General features: G+C 47.5%; 1 protein-coding gene across 1 annotated transcript in view; it reads left to right on the top strand.

The window, feature by feature from the left end:
- myo3a (myosin IIIA) overlaps window positions 1-19,023 on the top strand; it is a 683,164-nt gene that overhangs the window by 411,230 nt on the left and 252,911 nt on the right. Inside the window, exons 18-19 of the mRNA XM_072508449.1 lie at window positions 2,164-2,374; window positions 5,805-5,964. Of these exons, the coding sequence (XP_072364550.1) occupies window positions 2,164-2,374; window positions 5,805-5,964 (371 nt within the window). The remainder of the gene's footprint in view (window positions 1-2,163; window positions 2,375-5,804; window positions 5,965-19,023) is intronic.

The following is a 19,023-nucleotide window of genomic DNA, read 5'->3' as shown; positions in this document are numbered from 1 at the left end:
TGGGGGAGGGGGGATATGGGGGATATGGGGGAGGGGGGATATGGGGGATATGGGGGAGGGGGGATATGGGGGATATGGGGGAGGGGGGAATATGGGGGATATGGGGAGGGGGGATATGGGGGATATGGGGCAGGGGGGATATGGGGGAGGGGGGATATGGGGGAGGGGGGATATGGGGGATGGGGGGATATGGGGAGGGGGGATATGGGGGATATGGGGGATATGGGGGAGGGGGGATATGGGGGATATGGGGGAGGGGGGATATGGGGGATATGGGGGAGGGGGGAATATGGGGGATATGGGGGAGGGGGGATATGGGGGATATGGGGGAGGGGGGATATGGGGGAGGGGGGATATGGGGGATATGGGGGAGGGGGGATATGGGGGAGTGGGGGATATGGGGGAGGGGGGATATGGGGGATATGGGGGATATGGGGGAGGGGGGAATATGGGGGATATGGGGGAGGGGGGATATGGGGATATGGGGGAGGGGGGATATGGGGGAGGGGGGATATGGGGGATATGGGGGAGGGGGGGATATGGGGGAGGGGGGATATGGGGGAGGGGGGGATATGGGGGAGGGGGGATATGGGGGATATGGGGGAGGGGGGGATATGGGGGAGGGGGGGATATGGGGGAGGGGGGGATATGGGGGATATGGGGGATATGGGGGACGCTCACCCTGCCTGCTCTGACGAGGTCGTTCACCTTCTTGTGGCACTGGGTGCCTGTCCGTGGTGTTAGGGCCACAGCGGTGACGGCCTCTGCCACCTCCCTCCACAGACGCCGGCTGTGGCGTGGGGCAACTCTGCGGCCGTGCCCGGGATACAGGGCGTCCCTCCTCTGCTCCACCGCATCCAGGAGCGCCTCCACATCGCGTGTCTCGAACCTCGGGGCTGAGCGACGGCCAGCCATCAAGTCGGGTGTTGCGGTCGGCTGTTCCGGTCGGGTGGGGGGGAGCTGCGCGGCCTTATGAGCCGTCACGCCGTGCAGTGCGTATGACGCTGCACGGCGTGAACCACTGCGCAAGCGCGGATCCCGTTACGTCGCTGCTAGCCCATTTCGGGCCGCAGACTATCGGCCCATTTTTATGACGTGACGCAAGTGGGATTTGCGCCGTTTTTTGCGCCGATCTGCGGAGTTTCCGCCGATAACGGAGAATTTCGCCCATGAGGGCCCAATTGTTATTTTAATCAAAGGCCTAAACTGAGAAGTCCTTGAGGCTTTCCCGTCTGGTCAACCTAGCAGTGAGAGAAGCCCAAGCCAGAAGAGATCAAAACAGCCAAGTTTTCAAAACCTTTTTTTAGTTTGCTTGGGGAACCTCAAGGAGGAGAAATGCTTTTCTAGTCTCCACAAGGAAAATTTAGACCACTTCTTCCCTGGGCTCCTCCTCTCCGACCACGAGGCCCTCCCAAAACCCTCTTCTTGCGATTTAACTGCTTTGTACAGGGAACATGTTCTGTAGACATTTGGTATGATCATGGCTATGCATGAGCTATTTTCCTTAGACAGACTGTAGTATTCCTGTTGCTTTAAATAAAACACAATTGAGAGAGATGTAAAATGAGTTGCTGATTCATTGTCATCTGTTTTACGCTTTTGCACAAAGTCAAGACCTGCCCCTATAGTTTTCATAGAATTTACAGTGCAGAAGGAGGCCATTCGGCCCATCGAGTCTGCAGCGGCTCTTGGAAAGAGCACCCCACCCAAGGTCCACACCGCCACCCTATCTCCATAACCCAGTAACCCCACCCAACACTAAGGGCAATTTTGGACACTAAGGGCAATTTATCATGCCCAATCCACCTAACCTGCACATCTTTGGACTGTGGGAGGAAACCGGAGCACCCGGAGGAAACCCACGCACACACGGGGAGGATGTGCAGACTCCGCACAGACAGTGACCCAAGGCGGAATCGAACCTGGGACCTGGAGCTGTGAAGCAATTGTGCTATTCACAATGCTACCGTGCTGCCCAATGTTTTGTTCTTATTTCCAGTGAACCGGTTAGAAACCACTGTATTCTTCACAGGTTTGTCCTGATAGAATCTATTCAAAAGAAACTTCTGTGATTGAGCTCAAGGGATGCAGTATATTTTGATTTTCTTTTTGTCCTGCGCCATTTTTCACTCTAATTTTCCAGTAAATTCTTTTAATTTGCAGCCTCTTCATTGCTCTCTATCCAAACTGATGAACTCCAAGAAGCTCTCACCTCTCATTGTGTAGTGACTCGAGGAGAAACAATTGTGCGTCCCAATACAGTCGAGAAAGCAACGGATGTCAGAGATGCGACAGCCAAGGCTTTGTATGGCCGTCTATTCAGCTGGATAGTCAACCACATCAATACCTTACTAAAACCAGAGACGTTTCTGAGGTAATAACATCATCAATCATGTTTGCTCCGTTTAACTGACTTGCCATAAATGGTGAATCGATGAGTAATAATCCCACTTTCTAGGAAGCTACTCAGACTTATTCATTTCTGAGGCATGTCCTTCATGGTTGCATGTTTAGGTTAAACCGTCTTTCAATCAAGGGAAGAAAAAAATATTCAGTTAGTCTTCCTCACTGTTTACAAGCTCTTCCTGTGAGGGTCAAATATTAAATATTATAAACCATATTAGGCAGGCCAAATGTTATACATTTAATATACAATTAGTTATGACATTTTTATTAAAAGCATATACTGCACAATACAAGTATATTATAGGCAACAAACAAATCTGTATACAAATTGTAGCCTTGGTTTGCAATGTTGTAAAACAGAGATGATTTAAAAATAGATGCCATACTTTAGTATTGGCATATAATGAATAAGATGGTATGCATTGGTATGATCAGGTGAGACGGGGTGAACTGGGCCCTCCTCCATTCAATCCACTCAGTTGATCACAACAAAGGCTTAAGTTCTGTTTTAGCATGAAGGTATGTCTTTTCAAAATCAGTATTCACAGAATTTACAGTGCAGAAGGAGGCCATTCGGCCCATCGAGTCTGCACCGGCCCTTGGAGAGAGCGCCCTACCTAAGCCCACATCTCCACCCTATCCCCAAACTTCCACCCTATCCCCGTAACCCCACATTACCTTACCTTTATTGGACACTAAGGACAATTTAGTATAGCCAATCCACCTACCCCTGAACATCTTTGGACTGTAATGTATTTAACTATTTAAGCTGTGAGTAATAAGAAGCCAATCAAACAAGGTTTCCTTGTGTCAAAGAAAGAGCAAATTTATTAAACTCTAAATTTGAGATAAATAATTTTAAAACGTCAAGCATTCATAGGGCGTACACAAACATATACACACATATCAGAAATAAAAAGAGTTGGAATCTGCTAACAGTAAGGTAAAATACCATAAAGTTAAGTGCCCTTTGATTGTCATTGAAATGTAGATTTTAAACATTATGGCTGATTTAAGTGAGCTGGTGTCTTGGTTGCGATCAGGTGCAGAAGATGTTGCAAGTCGGCACGGTGGTACAGTGGTTAGCACTGCTGCCTCGCAGCTCCAAGGACCCGGGTTCAATTCCAGCCACGGGTGACTGTCTGTGTGGAGTTTGCACTTCCTCCCCATGCCTGTGTGGGTTTCCTCCGGGTGCTCCGGTTTCCTCCCACAGTACAAAGATGTGCAGGTTAAGTGGATTGACCATGCTAAATTGCCCCTTAGTGTGCAAAAGGTTAGGTGGGGTTACTGGGTTGCGGGGATACGGTGAAGGCATGGGCTTAAATAGGGTGCTCTTTCCAAGGGCCGATGCAGATTGATGGGTCAAATGGCCTCATTCTGCACTGTAAATTCAACAATTCTATGATTATTATGAGACCTTGTTTCACTGATAGGGTTCTGGTAGAATTGATTTCTTGAACTGAGTGACATGCTGATTCCAAAAGAGCGAGAGGGAGAGAAAGCCCTCAGCTTGCTTCCTCTGCTGAAGGCTTTCTTGACACCGCCTGTGTCACATGCAATCTCTCTCTAGTGGCTAACCGCCTTGCCTTGAAATAATTCACCCATGCATGTTTCCAAGAGGTTTTGGGTGGGTCTGCCTGAGGCAGCCATTGTTTCAATGTCCCGCACTTTGCATTTTAAAAGTTTCTTCCATAGACAGTTATGAGTTTCAATGGGTGTCTGGATTATAGGAAATATCTCTCTCTTCACACTCCTGAGGGTGATTTGTTGGTCTCTCACCTACACCTTGGAATGTGATCTTGCATTTTTAAGCAGTTTTCTCTGTTCCAGTCAATTGAAAATTGAGAAATTATATTTTCAAAAGTGATGGAGCGTAACCTCATGACAGCATATCTGGGAGGGGCCATTTGGCATAGCTTGGTTAAAAATCCTGAGAAGTGTCGAGCTTTAATTCCTATTCATTTAGTTAATATGTTTGTTTCAAATTATTGCAACTTTCCCATATGTGTGGGTATGTAACCCATTTGTTGATCATTTAAGAGCATCAAAACCCGAGACCAGTCTCACTGTGGTCTAATGCGAAGTTAGCTGAATGATTATCATCACCATCTCTCACAGAAATCTATGTACATCAACGGAACATTTTAAAACATGGCCTACTTTGTGTTCACAGCCAAGGTTCAGAATTGCTTAGCATTTGAATAAAACATATATATATATAATTAAATTAAAAGAAGTATAGCTATTTGAAAATGAGCTAAATATCTGAGTTTGCTAGCCTGATGAAACAAACCTAAAGAAGTACTTGGAGTGATTTTTGATGATTGTGTAAATCAGATAGGTTGCATATGGATGTCTGCTGCCCTGCCTGGTCAGCGTCAGTCAGGGTACGATTTTCCATCTTTAACTGTTTTGTAAACAAATAAAACAAACTTTGGCAAGCAGCCTCTGATACAGTACCATTCTAATGGCCTCATTGTGCCATTTGTCTGGAGTCACAGGTTGATGAATTGTGGACCTGGGGCCATGTCATTGAGCACAACACTGAGTACAGATAAGCTGCCGTGTAAAAAGGGCAAGCAGGAAGTCAGAAAGTGCAGCAAAATCTATTAAAGTGAAGTTCAGACTTCTAAGATCCATTATGGCTAAATGCAGCCTTGGAAAAGGAGTGAAATCAGAAATGGTACATCGAATTATCAATGGAATTTTAACTCGTCTTGCCCGCTGAGAGTGGATGAGGCACCTACTAAAAATAGTTTTCAATCTTACTAATTGACCTATCCCTGCATCTGTATTATTATTTATTATTTCTGTCGTCCAACATTTTCCATTAAGTGGCTGTGGGAAGCAGATGGGAGCAGCATAAATTTGTATATCAAGTGCCATTACATCAATGGGAATGTGATTGCATTTAACACAAGCCTGAGTGAGGAAGCTCCAAATATTCCTCTAGGTCACAAAAGGAATGTTGTGACTTGGCTTGCCCAAGTTCACTGTTCCTTTCCCTCCAACCAGATCATTCCAAACCACTTCCCAATGACCTGCTTTGGCTAAATATCTGAGTTTGCTAGTCTGATGGGACAAACTTAAAGAAGTACTCCACTCTTCATTGATACTCTGTTCCCACCTTCTGACCAGCGACCTGCTTCTCCCCATTTCAAGTGGACAGTTGTCTAGTGGTATGTAGATGAGGCCTGGCAGTAATTTAGGCCTCTGAGTGCTTTCTGTTCCTTCAGTGCCCTCTCTTCCCCATCCCAAACCACCACCCAACCACTTAATACCAGTGAGGGTTAAAATCTGTTCAAGTGTTTTGTTCCCTTTTCTCAGAAGACCAACTGAGTGTATTAATGTGCAAGAACAAGTTAATAAGAACCTAATTAATTGATGTTGCCTTCCAGTGATGCTGCTGATGATGAGGACAAAGGAATCGATATTGGAATTCTTGATATATTTGGCTTTGAGAACTTTAAGAGAAATTCCTTTGAACAGCTATGTATTAACATTGCCAATGAACAGATTCAATTCTACTTCAATCAGCACATCTTTGCCTGGGAGCAGGTACAGTCAGTCTATTTACTCAGATCTTTTGTCGAAAGACATTTTAAAGGTACAATCATTGAATTAAAACTTAGAATAAACATCAGTTTACAGGCATTGTGTGAATCAGAAATCTCAATTAAAGGCAACATGCAGGAAAAGAAGAAATATGTCATACTTACGGAGTGTTTTTCGCATTTTGGGACACCGCAGAGTGCTTTACAGTCAGTGGAATGCTTATGAAGTGTAATCATTTTTGTCAGGGAAGCAGTGGGGTCACCTATTTATACACAGCAAGATCCCACTACCTAGAGTGAGATAAATGGTCTGATAATCAGGGTTTTTTTTGCTGGTGTTGTTTGAGGGATAAATGTTGGTCAATTCGTAACGAGAAATCCCCTTGTTCGAATAATAAGGGAGTCCTCGGGTGCACCGCACCCACCTCATAAGGGCAGGGCATCCCTGTACCCTATCCTGGCATGGGCAAGATGCCTCCTGGGCACCTTTGCACTGCCAGCTAGGCATCCTGGAAGAGCCAGGGTGCCCAGGTGGCATTGTCAGTGTGCCAGGCTGGCAGTGCCACAGTGCCTAGGTGGCATCAGGGGTGCCAGGATCCCACCCTGTCCAGAGCCCGACCACCCGGGCGGCCCCGATATCGTGGGAAACTCCCCCAAGTGTGGTTATGCCTGGACAATGTTTGTGGAGGCCAGTGCCAAATGGCGCCCAGTTAAGGTCTCTGAGGCGAGGTCGTTCGATCCTGCACCTTGGGTAACTCCATTGTAGACATATTCAAGTTAGCTTAACTACTCACTTGAACATGCAAATTGGTTCATGCCCAGTGAGGGCGAGATCCAGATCATCACGCCTCATGAGATCTCCCGAGGAATAACGAGCGTTATAAATCTCGCGAGAAAGGGCAGCACGGTGGCGCAGTGGGTTAGCCCTGCTGCCTCACGCCGCCGAGGTCCCAGGTTCAATCCTGGCTCTGGGTCACTGTCCGTGTGGCGTTTGCACATTGTCCCCGTGTTTGCGTGGGTTTCGCCCCCACAACCCAAAGATGTGCAGGGTAGGGGGATTGGCCACGCTAAATTGCCCCTTAATTGGAAAACCTGAATTGGATAGTCTAAATTTATTTTAAAAATGAATATATAAATCTCGCGAGAAGCCTCTTGCGACATTTACCGGCTTGCATGTGTCCCATGTCGGGCGCAACAAGGCCATTTGATTGCACCCAATGGGCGTCATTCTCCGACCCCCCGCCGGGTCGGAGAATGGCCGTTGGCCGCCGTGAATCCCGCCCCCGCCCCCACCGAAGTCTCCGGTACCGGAGATTGGGCGGGGCGGGAATCGGGCCGCGCCGGGTGGTGGGACCCCCCGCTCAATTCTCCGGCCCGGATGGGCCGAAGTCCCGCCCAGAACATAGAACATAGAACAATACAGCGCAGTACAGGCCCTTCGGCCCACGATGTTGCACCGAAACAAAAGCCATCTAACCTACACTATGCCATTATCATCCATATGTTTATCCAATAAACTTTTAAATGCCCTCAATGTTGGCGAGTTCACGACTGTAGCAGGTAGGGCATTCCACGGCCTCACTACTCTTTGCGTAAAGAACCTACCTCTGACCTCTGTCCTATATCTATTACCCCTCAGTTTAAAGTTATGTCCCCTCGTGCCAGCCATATCCATCCGCGGGAGAAGGCTCTCACTGTCCACCCTATCCAACCCCCTGATCATTTTGTATGCCTCTATTAAGTCTCCTCTTAACCTTCTTCTCTCCAACGAAAACAACCTCAAGTCCATCAGCCTTTCCTCATAAGATTTTCCCTCCATACCAGGCAACATCCTGGTAAATCTCCTCTGCACCCGCTCCAAAGCCTCCACGTCCTTCCTATAATGCGGTGACCAGAACTGTACGCAATACTCCAAATGCGGCCGTACCAGAGTTCTGTACAGCTGCAACATGACCTCCCGACTCCGGAACTCAATCCCTCTACCAATAAAGGCCAAAACTCCATAGGCCTTCTTCACAACCCTATCAACCTGGGTGGCAACTTTCAGGGATCTATGTACATGGACACCTAGATCCCTCTGCTCATCCACACTTTCAAGAACTTTACCATTAGCCAAATATTCTGCATTCCTGTTATTCCTTCCAAAGTGAATCACCTCACACTTCTCTACATTAAACTCCATTTGCCACCTCTCAGCCCAGCTCTGCAGCTTATCTATATCCCTCTGTAACCTGCTACATCCTTCCACACTATCGACAACACCACCGACTTTAGTATCGTCTGCAAATTTACTCACCCACCCTTCTGCGCTTTCCTCTAGGTCATTGATAAAAATGACAAACAGCAACGGCCCCAGAACAGATCCTTGTGGTACTCCACTTGTGACTGTACTCCATTCTGAACATTTCCCATCAACCACCACCCTCTGTCTTCTTTCAGCTAGCCAATTTCTGATCCACATCTCTAAATCACCCTCAATCCCCAGCCTCCGTATTTTTTGCAATAGCCTACCGTGGGGAACCTTATCAAACGCTTTGCTGAAATCCATATACACCACATCAACTGCTCTACCCTCGTCTACCTGTTCAGTCACCTTCTCAAAGAACTCAATAAGGTTTGTGAGGCATGACCTACCCTTCACAAAGCCATGCTGACTATCCCTGATCATATTATTCCTATCTAGAGGATTATAAATCTTGTCTCTTATAATCCCCTCCAAGACTTTACCCACTACAGACGTGAGGCTCACCGGTCTATAGTTGCCGGGGTTGTCTCTGCTCCCCTTTTTGAACAAAGGGACCACATTTGCTGTCCTCCAGTCCTCTGGCACTATTCCTGTAGCCAATGATGACATAAAAATCAAAGCCAAAGGTCCAGCAATCTCTTCCCTGGCCTCCCATAGAATCCTAGGATAAATCCCATCAGGTCCCGGGGACTTATCTATTTTCAGCCTTTCCAGAATTGCCAACACCTCTTCCCTACGTACCTCAATGCCATCTATTCTATTAGCCTGGGGCTCAGCATTCTCCTCCACAACATTATCTTTTTCCTGAGTGAATACTGACGAAAAATATTCATTTAGTATCTCGCCTATCTCTTCAGACTCCACACACAATTTCCCATCCCTGTCCTTGACTGGTCCTACTCTTTCCCTAGTCATTCGCTTATTCCTGACATACCTATAGAAAGCTTTTGGGTTTTCCTTGATCCTTCCTGCCAAATACTTCTCATGTCCCCTCCTTGCTCGTCTTAGCTCTCTCTTTAGATCCTTCCTCGCTACCTTGTAACTATCCATCGCCCCAACTGAAACTTCACACCTCATCTTCACATAGGCCTCCTTCTTCCTCTTAACAAGAGATTCCACTTCCTTGGTAAACCACGGTTCCCTCGCTCGACGCCTTCCTCCCTGTCTGACCGGTACATACTTATCAAGAACACGCAGTAGCTGATCCTTGAACAAGCCCCACTTATCCAGTGTGCCCAACACTTGCAGCCTACTTCTCCACCTTATCCCCCCCAAGTCACGCTTAATGCATCATAATTGCCTGTCCCGCCGGCGTATATCAAAGCTGGTATTTACTGGCGAGACCAGGCGGCGTGGGCGGGCTCCGGGGTCCTGGGGGGGGCGCGGGGCGATCTGACCCCGGGGGGTGCCCCCACGGTGGCCTGGCCCGCGATCGGGGCCCACCGATCCGCGGGCGGGCCTGTGCCGTGGGGGCACTCTTTCCCTTCCCCCTCCGCCACGGCCTCCACCATGGCGGAGGCGGAAGAGACTCTCCCCACTGCGCATGCGCGGGAAACTGTCGGCGGCCGCTGACGCTCCCGCACATGCGCCACATTTCCGCGCCACCTGGCGGGGCACCAAACGCCATTTCCGCCAGCTGGCGGGGCACCAAACGCCATTTCCGCCAGCTGGCGGGGCGGAAATCCCTCCGGTGCCTGCCTAGCCCCTCAATGTTGGGGCTCGGCCCGCAAAGATGCGGAGCATTCCGCACCTTTGGGCCGGCGCGATGCCTGTCTGATTGGCACCGTTTTTGGCGCCAGTCGGCGGAAATCGCGCCGTTGGGGGAGAATTTCGCTCAATTTCTTTAATAATGCAATGTAAAATTAATATCACGGTAGCACAGTGGTTAGCACTGTTACTTCACAGCTCCAGGGTCCCGGGTTCGATTCCTGCTTGGGTCACTGTCTGTGAGGAGTCTGCACGCTCTCCCCTTGTCTGCGTGGGTTTCCTCCAGGTTCTCCGGTTTCCTCCCAAAAGTCCCAAAAGATGTGCTTGTTAGGTTAATTGGACATTCTGAATTCTCCCTCAGTGTACCCGAAGTGGCACCGGAGTGTGGCGACTCGAAAACTTTTACAGTAACCCCATTGCAGTGTTAATGTAAGCCTACTTGTGACAATAAAGATTATTATTGTTATTATTAATCTCTTTAATAATGGCTTCTAACATTTTCCCTGTGACAGATGTTAGGCTAACTCTCTTGTAGTTTCTTACATTCTGTCTCCCTCCCTTTTTGAATAAAGGAGTTACATTTGGACAAACAGTGCTGATTGAGTGCGGGGCTCCCTCTTTGCACCTAGAATTGACCTCCTTCCTGCCAAATGATCACTAATTGACTATTGGGTGCTTGATTGGACACACACAGAGGGCAGGGGCAGGAGCGAGCGAACCCCTCAGTTTCCATTCCACATCCCTCACCCTGTCGAGAAACATAAAATCCAACCCTTGAGTTGCTGGGAGATATTGCGATTTAATGACACATATAGAAAAAAACTGTTCAGTTAATGCTTTTCATTTTTAAAATTATTTTCAATTTACCATAGAAGTTACAGCATGAAAGTGGCCCAACCACTCCATATCAGCATTTATCCTCCACACAAGCAAACTGTTCAATTTATATTTATCCATCCTGTCCCCCTATCCTGCCAAACCTTCTTCCTTCAACCACCTATCCAATCTGATCTTTAGTGCTGCCATCATTTCCATCTAAATCACGAAGCTTGGTAACAAATTCCACAGCCTCACACCTCTCTCTGCTGTAAATCCCTTATGCTTAATCCTCATTTCTGACTCTGAATAACAGTCGGAAACAGCCTGCTTTTATCCATCATGCCATATCCTTCATAACTTTGAACACTTTATCCCTGGTGGGGTAACCACAAGGGGAATTTGGAGGATTCAGCAAAATTCTTCGATGTACTAAAGTACCTATGCTTTGCCCTTTGGAATCCAAACTGCAGAAGATCATGTTTACACAATAGTCTGACACCTGCAGCAACCATTTCACAGTGACGTTAATGATGGCATGTGACAGCACCCTTAGGAAAGATGACTGAAAGATTATCAGAGGTAATTAGAGAAAGTTTAAGGAAACTTAAAGCAAGGAGAGAAGGAGAAATGAGAACACAACTGAAATGGTGAAAGGCAATTTCAGCTTGTTTTGAGGATGGTTTATTTTTGTTTTGTATAGTTATCATTATAATAACCGCTTATCATCACAAGTAGGCTTCAATGAAGTTATTGTGAAAAGCCCCTAGTCGCCACATTCCAGCGCCTGTTCGGGGAGGCCGGTGCGGGAATTGAACCCACGCTGTTGGCCTTGTTCTGCATTACAAGCCAGCTGTTTAGCCCACTGTGCTTAACCAGCCCCTAATATTGCAACTTCAGGTACTTCGGTTTCTTTATAACTCAACTATTAAAGTTAGTTTCAATTGCACAATGTATGTACTGAAAAGATGAGAAATTGGTTAGCCCAGGAAGGTGGTTATTTCCTAAAGGACCATTATGGTGAGTATTAAATCTGTTCACGCATGCTTACCTAGATTGATCAATCCCGTCTTCTTTTTCAACACATTAGACCCAATGGTCCAGTTTCACAACTCGTTATTAGTGATGAGTTAATGATTTTATTTTTTCCCCACTTTATTTAAGATGTTTTTCTCTGTGGTATGACGCATGGCTTTATGCATTACACTGAGCAGCTTAGTAACGTGCTAATCACCTGTCATGTTGACAACAATTTAGATTCATATATATCACAGCAGAGTATTAGCATCAGGCTTACCTGATTCATATGCTGAGTTTCAATAAATTGAGATGAACATTTTCACACTGAATCAGAAATATTTGCTTTTAATCCACTCTGGCCTTAAAAATGACAATTTGTAGGATTCCAGGAATAACAAAGAAGAAACAAAGAAAATTACAGCACAGGAACAGACCCTTCGGCCCTCCCAGCCTGCGCTGATCCAGATCCTTTATCTAAACCTGTCACCTATTTTCCAAAGATCTACTTCCCCCTGTTCCCCGCCCGTTCATATATCTGTCTAGATGCATCTTAAATGATGCTATTGTGCCCGCCTCTACCACCTCCGCTGGCAAAGCGTTCCAGGCATCCACCACCCTCTGCGTAAAAAACTTTCCACGCACATCTCCCTTAAACTTTCCCCCTCTCACCTTAAAATCGTGACCCCTTGTAATTGACACCCCCACTCTTGGAAAAAGCTTGTTGCTATCCACCCTGTCCATATCTCTCATAATTTTATAGACCTCAATCAGGTCCCCCCTCAACCTCCGTCTTTCCAACAAAAACAATCCTAATCTACTCAACCTTTCTTCATAGTTAGCACCCTCCATACCAGGCAACATCCTGGTGAACCTCCTCTGCACCCTATCTAAAACATCCACATCCTTCTGGTAATGTGGCGACCAGAACTGCACGCAGTATTCCAAATGTGGCCTAACCAAAGTCCTATACAACTGTAACATGACCTGCCGACTCTTGTACTCAATACCCCGTCCGATGAAGGCAAGCATGCTGTATGCCTTCTAGACCACTCTATCGACCTGCGTTGCCACCTTCAGGGTACAATGGACCTGAACTCCCACATCTCTCTGTGCATCAATTTTCCCCAGGACTCTTCCATTGACCGTATTAGGATTAGATCTTCCAAAATGCATCATCTCGCATTTGCCTGGATTGAACTCCATCTGCCATTTCTCTGCCCAACTCTCCAATTTTTTATATTTTGCTGTATTCTCTGACAGTCCTCCTCGCTATCTGCAACTCCACCAATCTTAGTATCATCTGCAAACTTGCTAATCAGGCCACCTATACCTTCGTCCAGATCATTTATGTATATCACAAACAACAGTGGTCCGAGCACGGATCCCTGTGGAACACCACTAGTCATCTTTCTCCATTTTGAGACACTCTCTTCCACCACTACTCTCTGTCTCCTGTTGCCCAGCCAGTTTTTTATCCATCTAGCTCGTACACCCTGAACCCCATACGACTTCACTTTTTCCATCAACCCGCCATGGGAAACTTTATCAAATGCCTTATTGAAGTCCATGTATATGACATCTACAGCCCTTCCCTCATCAATTAACGTTGTCACTTCCTCAAAGAATACTATTAGGTTTGTAAGACATGACCTTCCCTGCACAGAACCATGCTGCCTATCACTGATAAGTCTATTTTCTTCCAAATGTGAATAGATTCTATCCCTCAGTATCTTCTCCAACAGTTTGCCTACCACTGACGTCAAGCTCACAGGTCTATAATTCCCTGGATTATCCCTGCTACCCCTCTTAAACAAAGGGACAACATTAGCAATTCTCCAGTCCTCCGGGACCTCATCCGTGCTCAAGGGTGCTGCAAAGATATCTGTTAAGGACCAGCTATTTCTTCCCTCGTTTCCCTCATAACCTGGGATAGATCCCATCTGGACCTGGGGACTTGTCCACTTTACTGCCTTTTCGAATACCCAAAACTTCCCCCTTCCTTATGCCGACTTGACCTAGAGTATTTAAACATCCATCCTTAGCCTCAACATCCGTCATGTCCCTCTCCTTGGTGAATATCGATGCAAAGTACTCATTAAGAATCTCACCCATTTCCTCTGGCTCCATGCATAAATTCCCTCTTTTGTCTTTGAGTGGGCCAATCCTTTCTCTAGTTACCCTCTTGCTCCTTATATACGAATAAAAGGCTTTCGGATTTTCCTTAACCCTGTTAGCCAAAGATATTTCATGACCACTTTTAGCCCTCTTTATTGCGCGTTTGAGATTTGTCCTACTTTCCTGATATTCCTCCAAAACTTCATCAGATTTAAGTCGCCTAGATCTTATGTATGCTTCCTTTTTCATCTTAGCTAGTCTCACAATTCCACCAGTCATCCATGGTTTCCTAATCTTGCCATTTCTATCCCTCATTTTCACAGGGGCATGTCTGTCCTGCACTCTAATCAACCTTTCCTTAAAAGACTCCCACATTTCAAATGTGGATTTAACCTTAAAGAGCTGCTCCCAATCCACATTCCCTAGCTCCTGCCGAATTTTGGTATACCTGGCCTTTCCCCAATTTAGCACCCTTCCTTTCGGACCACTCTCGTCTTTGTCCATGAGTATTCTAAAACTTACAGAATTGTGATCGCTATTTCCAAAGTAATCACCGACTGAAACTGCAACCACCTGGCCGGGATCATTCCACAATACCAGGTCCAATATGGCCCCTTCCCAAGTTGGACTATTTACATACTGCTCTAAAAATCTCTCCTTACAAATTCTGCTCCATCTACGCCTCCAACACTACATGAGTCCCATTCAATGTTGGGGAAGTTAAAATCTACACATCACGACCACCCTATTGCTCCTACATTTTTCTATAATTTGTCTACATATTTGTACCTCTACTTCACGCTCGCTTTTGGGAGGCCTGTAGTAAAGTCCCAACAATGTTACTGCACCCTTCCTATTTCTTAGCTCTACCCATATTGCCTCAGTGCTCGAATCCTCCATTGTGCCCTCCTTAATCATAGCTGTGATATCATCTCTGACCAGTAATGCAACTCCTCCACCCCTTTTACCTCCCTCTCTATCCCTCCTGAAGCATCTATACACTGGGATATTTAGTTGCCTTCCCTCAACCAAGTCTCCATAATACCAATAACATCATATTCCCAGGTACTAATCCAAGCCCTAAGTTCATCTGCCTTACCTGCTACACTTCTCGCATTGAAACAAATGCACCTCAGACCACCTGTCCCTTTGCGTTCATCATCTCTTCCCGGTCTACTCTTCCCCTTAGTCACATTGAGTTTATTATCTAGTACCTTACTGGCTTTAGTTGCTGCCTCTTTACTGACCTCCAGTTTACTAATCAGGGGCGGGATTCTCCAACCCCCCCCCCCCGCCGGGTCGGAGAATCGCCGGGGGCTGGCGTGAATCCTGCCCCCGCCGGTTGCCGAATTCTCCGGCACCGGAGATTCGGCGGGTGCGGGAATCATGCCGCGCCGGTTGGCGGGCCCCCCCGTGATTCTCCAGCCCGGATGGGCCGAAGTCCCGCCGCTAAAATGCCTGTCCCGCCGGCGTAGATTAAACCACCTACCTTACCGGTGGGACAAGGCGGCGCGGGCGGGCTCCGGGGTCCTGGGGGAGGTGCGGGGCGATCTGGCCCCGGGGGGTGCCCCCACAGTGGCCTGGCCCGCGATCGGGGCCCACCGATCCGTGGGCAGGCCTGTGCCGTGAGGGCACTCTTTCCCTTCCGCTTTCGCCACGGTCTCCACCATGGCGGAGGCGGAAGAGACACCCTCCACTGCGCATGCGCGGGAATGCCGTCAGCGGCCGCTACCACTCCCGCGCATGCGCCGCCCAGAGATGTCATTTCCGCACCAGCTGGCGGGGCACCAAAGGCCTTTTCCGCCAGCTGGCGGGGCGGAAATTCGTCCGGCGCGAACTTAGCCCCTTAAGGTTGGGGCTCAGCCCCCAAAGATGAGGAGCATTCCGCACCTTTGGGGCGGTGCGATGCCCGACTGATTTGCGCCGTTTTGGGCTCCAGTCGGCGGACATCGCGCCAATACCGGAGAATTTCGCCCCAGGTTCCCATCCCCGTGCCACATTAGTTTAAAACCTCCCCAACAGTGTTAGCAAAAGCACCCCCTTGGACATTGGTTCCAGTCCTGCCCAGGTGTAGACCATCCAATTTGTAATGGTCCCACCGTCCCCAGAACCGGTTCCAATGTCCCAAAAATTTGAATCCCTCCCTCCTGCACCATCTCCCAAGCCACGTATTCATTCTGACTATTCTTGAATTTCTACTCTGACTGTCTCGTGGCACTGGTAGCAATCCTGACATTACTACCTATGAGGTCCTACTTTTTAACTTATCTCCTAACTCCCTAAATTCTGATTGTAGGACCTCATCCCGTTTTTTACTTATATCGTTGGTGCCTACATGCACCACGACAACTGGCTGCTCACCCTCCCCCTTCAGTATGTCCTGCAGCCAATCTGAGACATCCCTGACCCGTGCACCCGGGCGGCAACATACCATTCGGGAGTCTCGTTTTCGACCACAGAAACGCCTGTCTACTCCCCTTACGATTGAATCCCCTATGACTATAGCCCTGCCAGTCTTTTTCCCGCCCTTCTGTGCAGCAGAGCCAGCCACGGGTGCCATAAGCCTGGCTACTACTGCCTTCCCCTGGTGAGTCATCACCCCCAACAGTATCCAAAACGGTATACCTGTTTTGGAGGGAGATGACCGCAGGGGACACCTGCACTGTTTTCCTGCTCTTTCTCTGCCTTTTGGTCACCCATTCCCTGTCTCCCTCACCAACCCTAATCTGCGGTGTGACCAACTCACTGAACGTGCTATCCACGACCTCCTCAGCATCGCAGATGCTCCAAAGTGAGTCCATCCGCAGCTCCAGCGCTGTCATGCGGTCTAACAGGAGCTGCAGCTGGACACACTTCCCGCACATGAAGGAGTCAGGGGCATCGGCTGCGTCCCTGAACTCCCACATTGAGCACGAGGAGCATAACACGGGTCTGGGATCTCCTGCCATTTTTACACTTTACCTTAACTGATTACAAATATAATATCAAATAATGAATAAGTGAAAGGAATAAGGATTTTACTTACCAATCACAATACTTACCAACCCAGGAAGAGTTACATTTCTCCCAGCTACTTACCTTCCCGACAGACCCTTGGCTCCCGCCGAAAATCTGAAGGCCGCTTCTCCTGCAAGGTAAGTTTTTAAAGGGTAAACTTACCTTCCCGACAGACCCCTGGCCACTGCTCCTGCCGAAAATCTGAAGCTATAACTTGCGGATAAAAGAAAAAGAAAAGAGAGAGCTTACCTGATATTCACTCACCCCCTTAGGTTAGAGGAGGTGGAAGGGTGGGAGACACTACAAGTGTAGTGGGATTTCCTGGGTGGGGGGGCTAGGAGGTAGAGAATAAAAGATCTGTAATGGGCAGGAGAGATTAACTAACAAAAGCTTTCATGATGCATAAAACCAAAGATAGTGGAAATGGTGATGGAAATAGTAAAGAAACAAAGGTTGTTTCTTGATGACTAATGTGAATGATTAATAGCACCCACCTAATTGCAGCAGGAAGGGATAAAGAAAGAAACAAGCCAGCAAAAAGCCAACCAAAAAAACACATTGGACAAGACAGAGGTGGAGGTTACAATCTACAATCTTGGTGACCTGAATATTGAGTCCAGAAGGTTGTAGAGTATTGAGATGAAAGATAAGCGCCGGATTTCTCCAGCTATTCGCTGGTGGCAGGATTCTCTGTGGGTTTCCGGCAGCGCTGGGTTGCTTCAATGGGAATTCCCATTGACAGCGGTGGGAGCAGAGAATCCTGCCGCCAGTGAATAGCATGTCGCCAAGAAACACTGCTGGGAAGCTGGAGAATCCAGCTCATGGAGCTTTCCTTGAGCTTGTGTTGAGCTTCATTGGACAATATAGCAGGTCGAGGACAGAAATATCAGTGTGCCGAATTAAAATAACAGGTGCGATTTTCCCACCGCGTTGCGCCCACCGTGATGTGGGTGCATCGAGAACATTGTGTGAAAGACCCAAATTAGGCTTCCCGCCGGGTGAAAACCACACATGAGTCACCCAACCTGCAGCACCCAGCGCGATCAGGATCACCCCCTCTCTAGGCGTGATCCAGATAATCATATTTGTGACCCCATAGCAGAGTGCGCTCACTCTGGGGGATGTAATGCCCATGTCTGTGGGGGTGGCATTGCCTGTGGGTGTGGTTTGTGGGGGATCCTCAAGCTCACTTGGAGTTGAGGGCATCCTTTCAAAATTGCGCCACGATCTCTGAGGAGCCGGTTTCTCCGGCGAGCTCATCTCCCCACTGATGAAAAATGTGGGCTAGACTGGGGAGAAACTCCTGAAGGCCCAAAAATACGATTCTCCATTTCGAGTCCGCCGTGTTACTGCTGCCAGCGAGGACAGAGAATTTGGCACTCAGCCAAAACTCAATTCACTGCAGCGGGAACAGAGAATCCCGCTGATGTGAACAGGCAGAGAATCCCGCCCTCAGTCATTTTCTGAGAGAATCGCACCCGACAAACAACAGGCATCCCAGGGTCATGCTCGCAGACTGATTAAGGTGTTCTGCAGCATAGTCACCCATCTGCATTTGGTCTCGCCGGTATAGAGGAGACCATCTTAATTCTGTATTCGTTTATAAAAGCAGCTTCCATCAGGATCAGCTTAAACTGTCATCAGTTAGAAGAGGCCTATGAAGTGGACTGGTTAAAAGCCATGCACATCTGACACTTCGAAATATGTTTAACGGTAATCTAGGCAGAGCTGACTTAATACGGACTGTCATTCCAGAGTCTCCCTGAAGCCAGCAAAAAAATCAAATGTGAAGGAAGCAGTTTCGAAAATAATAAAGAAGCTAATGGAAAACTGGAGCAGTGATCGTGCAGCTCCATCTGATGTTCACCTTCACAGATAGGATTAGAAACATCAACTGACCTATTTTAGGAGCTGCAGTTGTCCTTTTTATTGCAGATGGAATACAGATGATATAAAGGCCATTTTTTTGTGGTGCTAATGTGATTGAACTTATCTGCTTTACAAGGTCTAAATGTCCCTGAGAGTTTGAAAGGCCATTTGTCCTATAAAATGTTACTCTATCAATTGTTTGCTTCAAACTTGATTTATTAAAAAGACACCACAAAAATGCTTGGCAAGGTTGCATTCGTTTGTTTAAAAATACACAATACAATTATGCAAATC

This window comes from Scyliorhinus torazame, chromosome 6, assembly GCF_047496885.1.
Source record: "Scyliorhinus torazame isolate Kashiwa2021f chromosome 6, sScyTor2.1, whole genome shotgun sequence".
NCBI classification, from domain to species: Eukaryota; Metazoa; Chordata; class Chondrichthyes; order Carcharhiniformes; family Scyliorhinidae; genus Scyliorhinus; species Scyliorhinus torazame.
The sequence above is the reverse complement of the archived record's forward strand: the minus strand, read 5'-3'. Positions and strand labels throughout refer to the sequence as shown.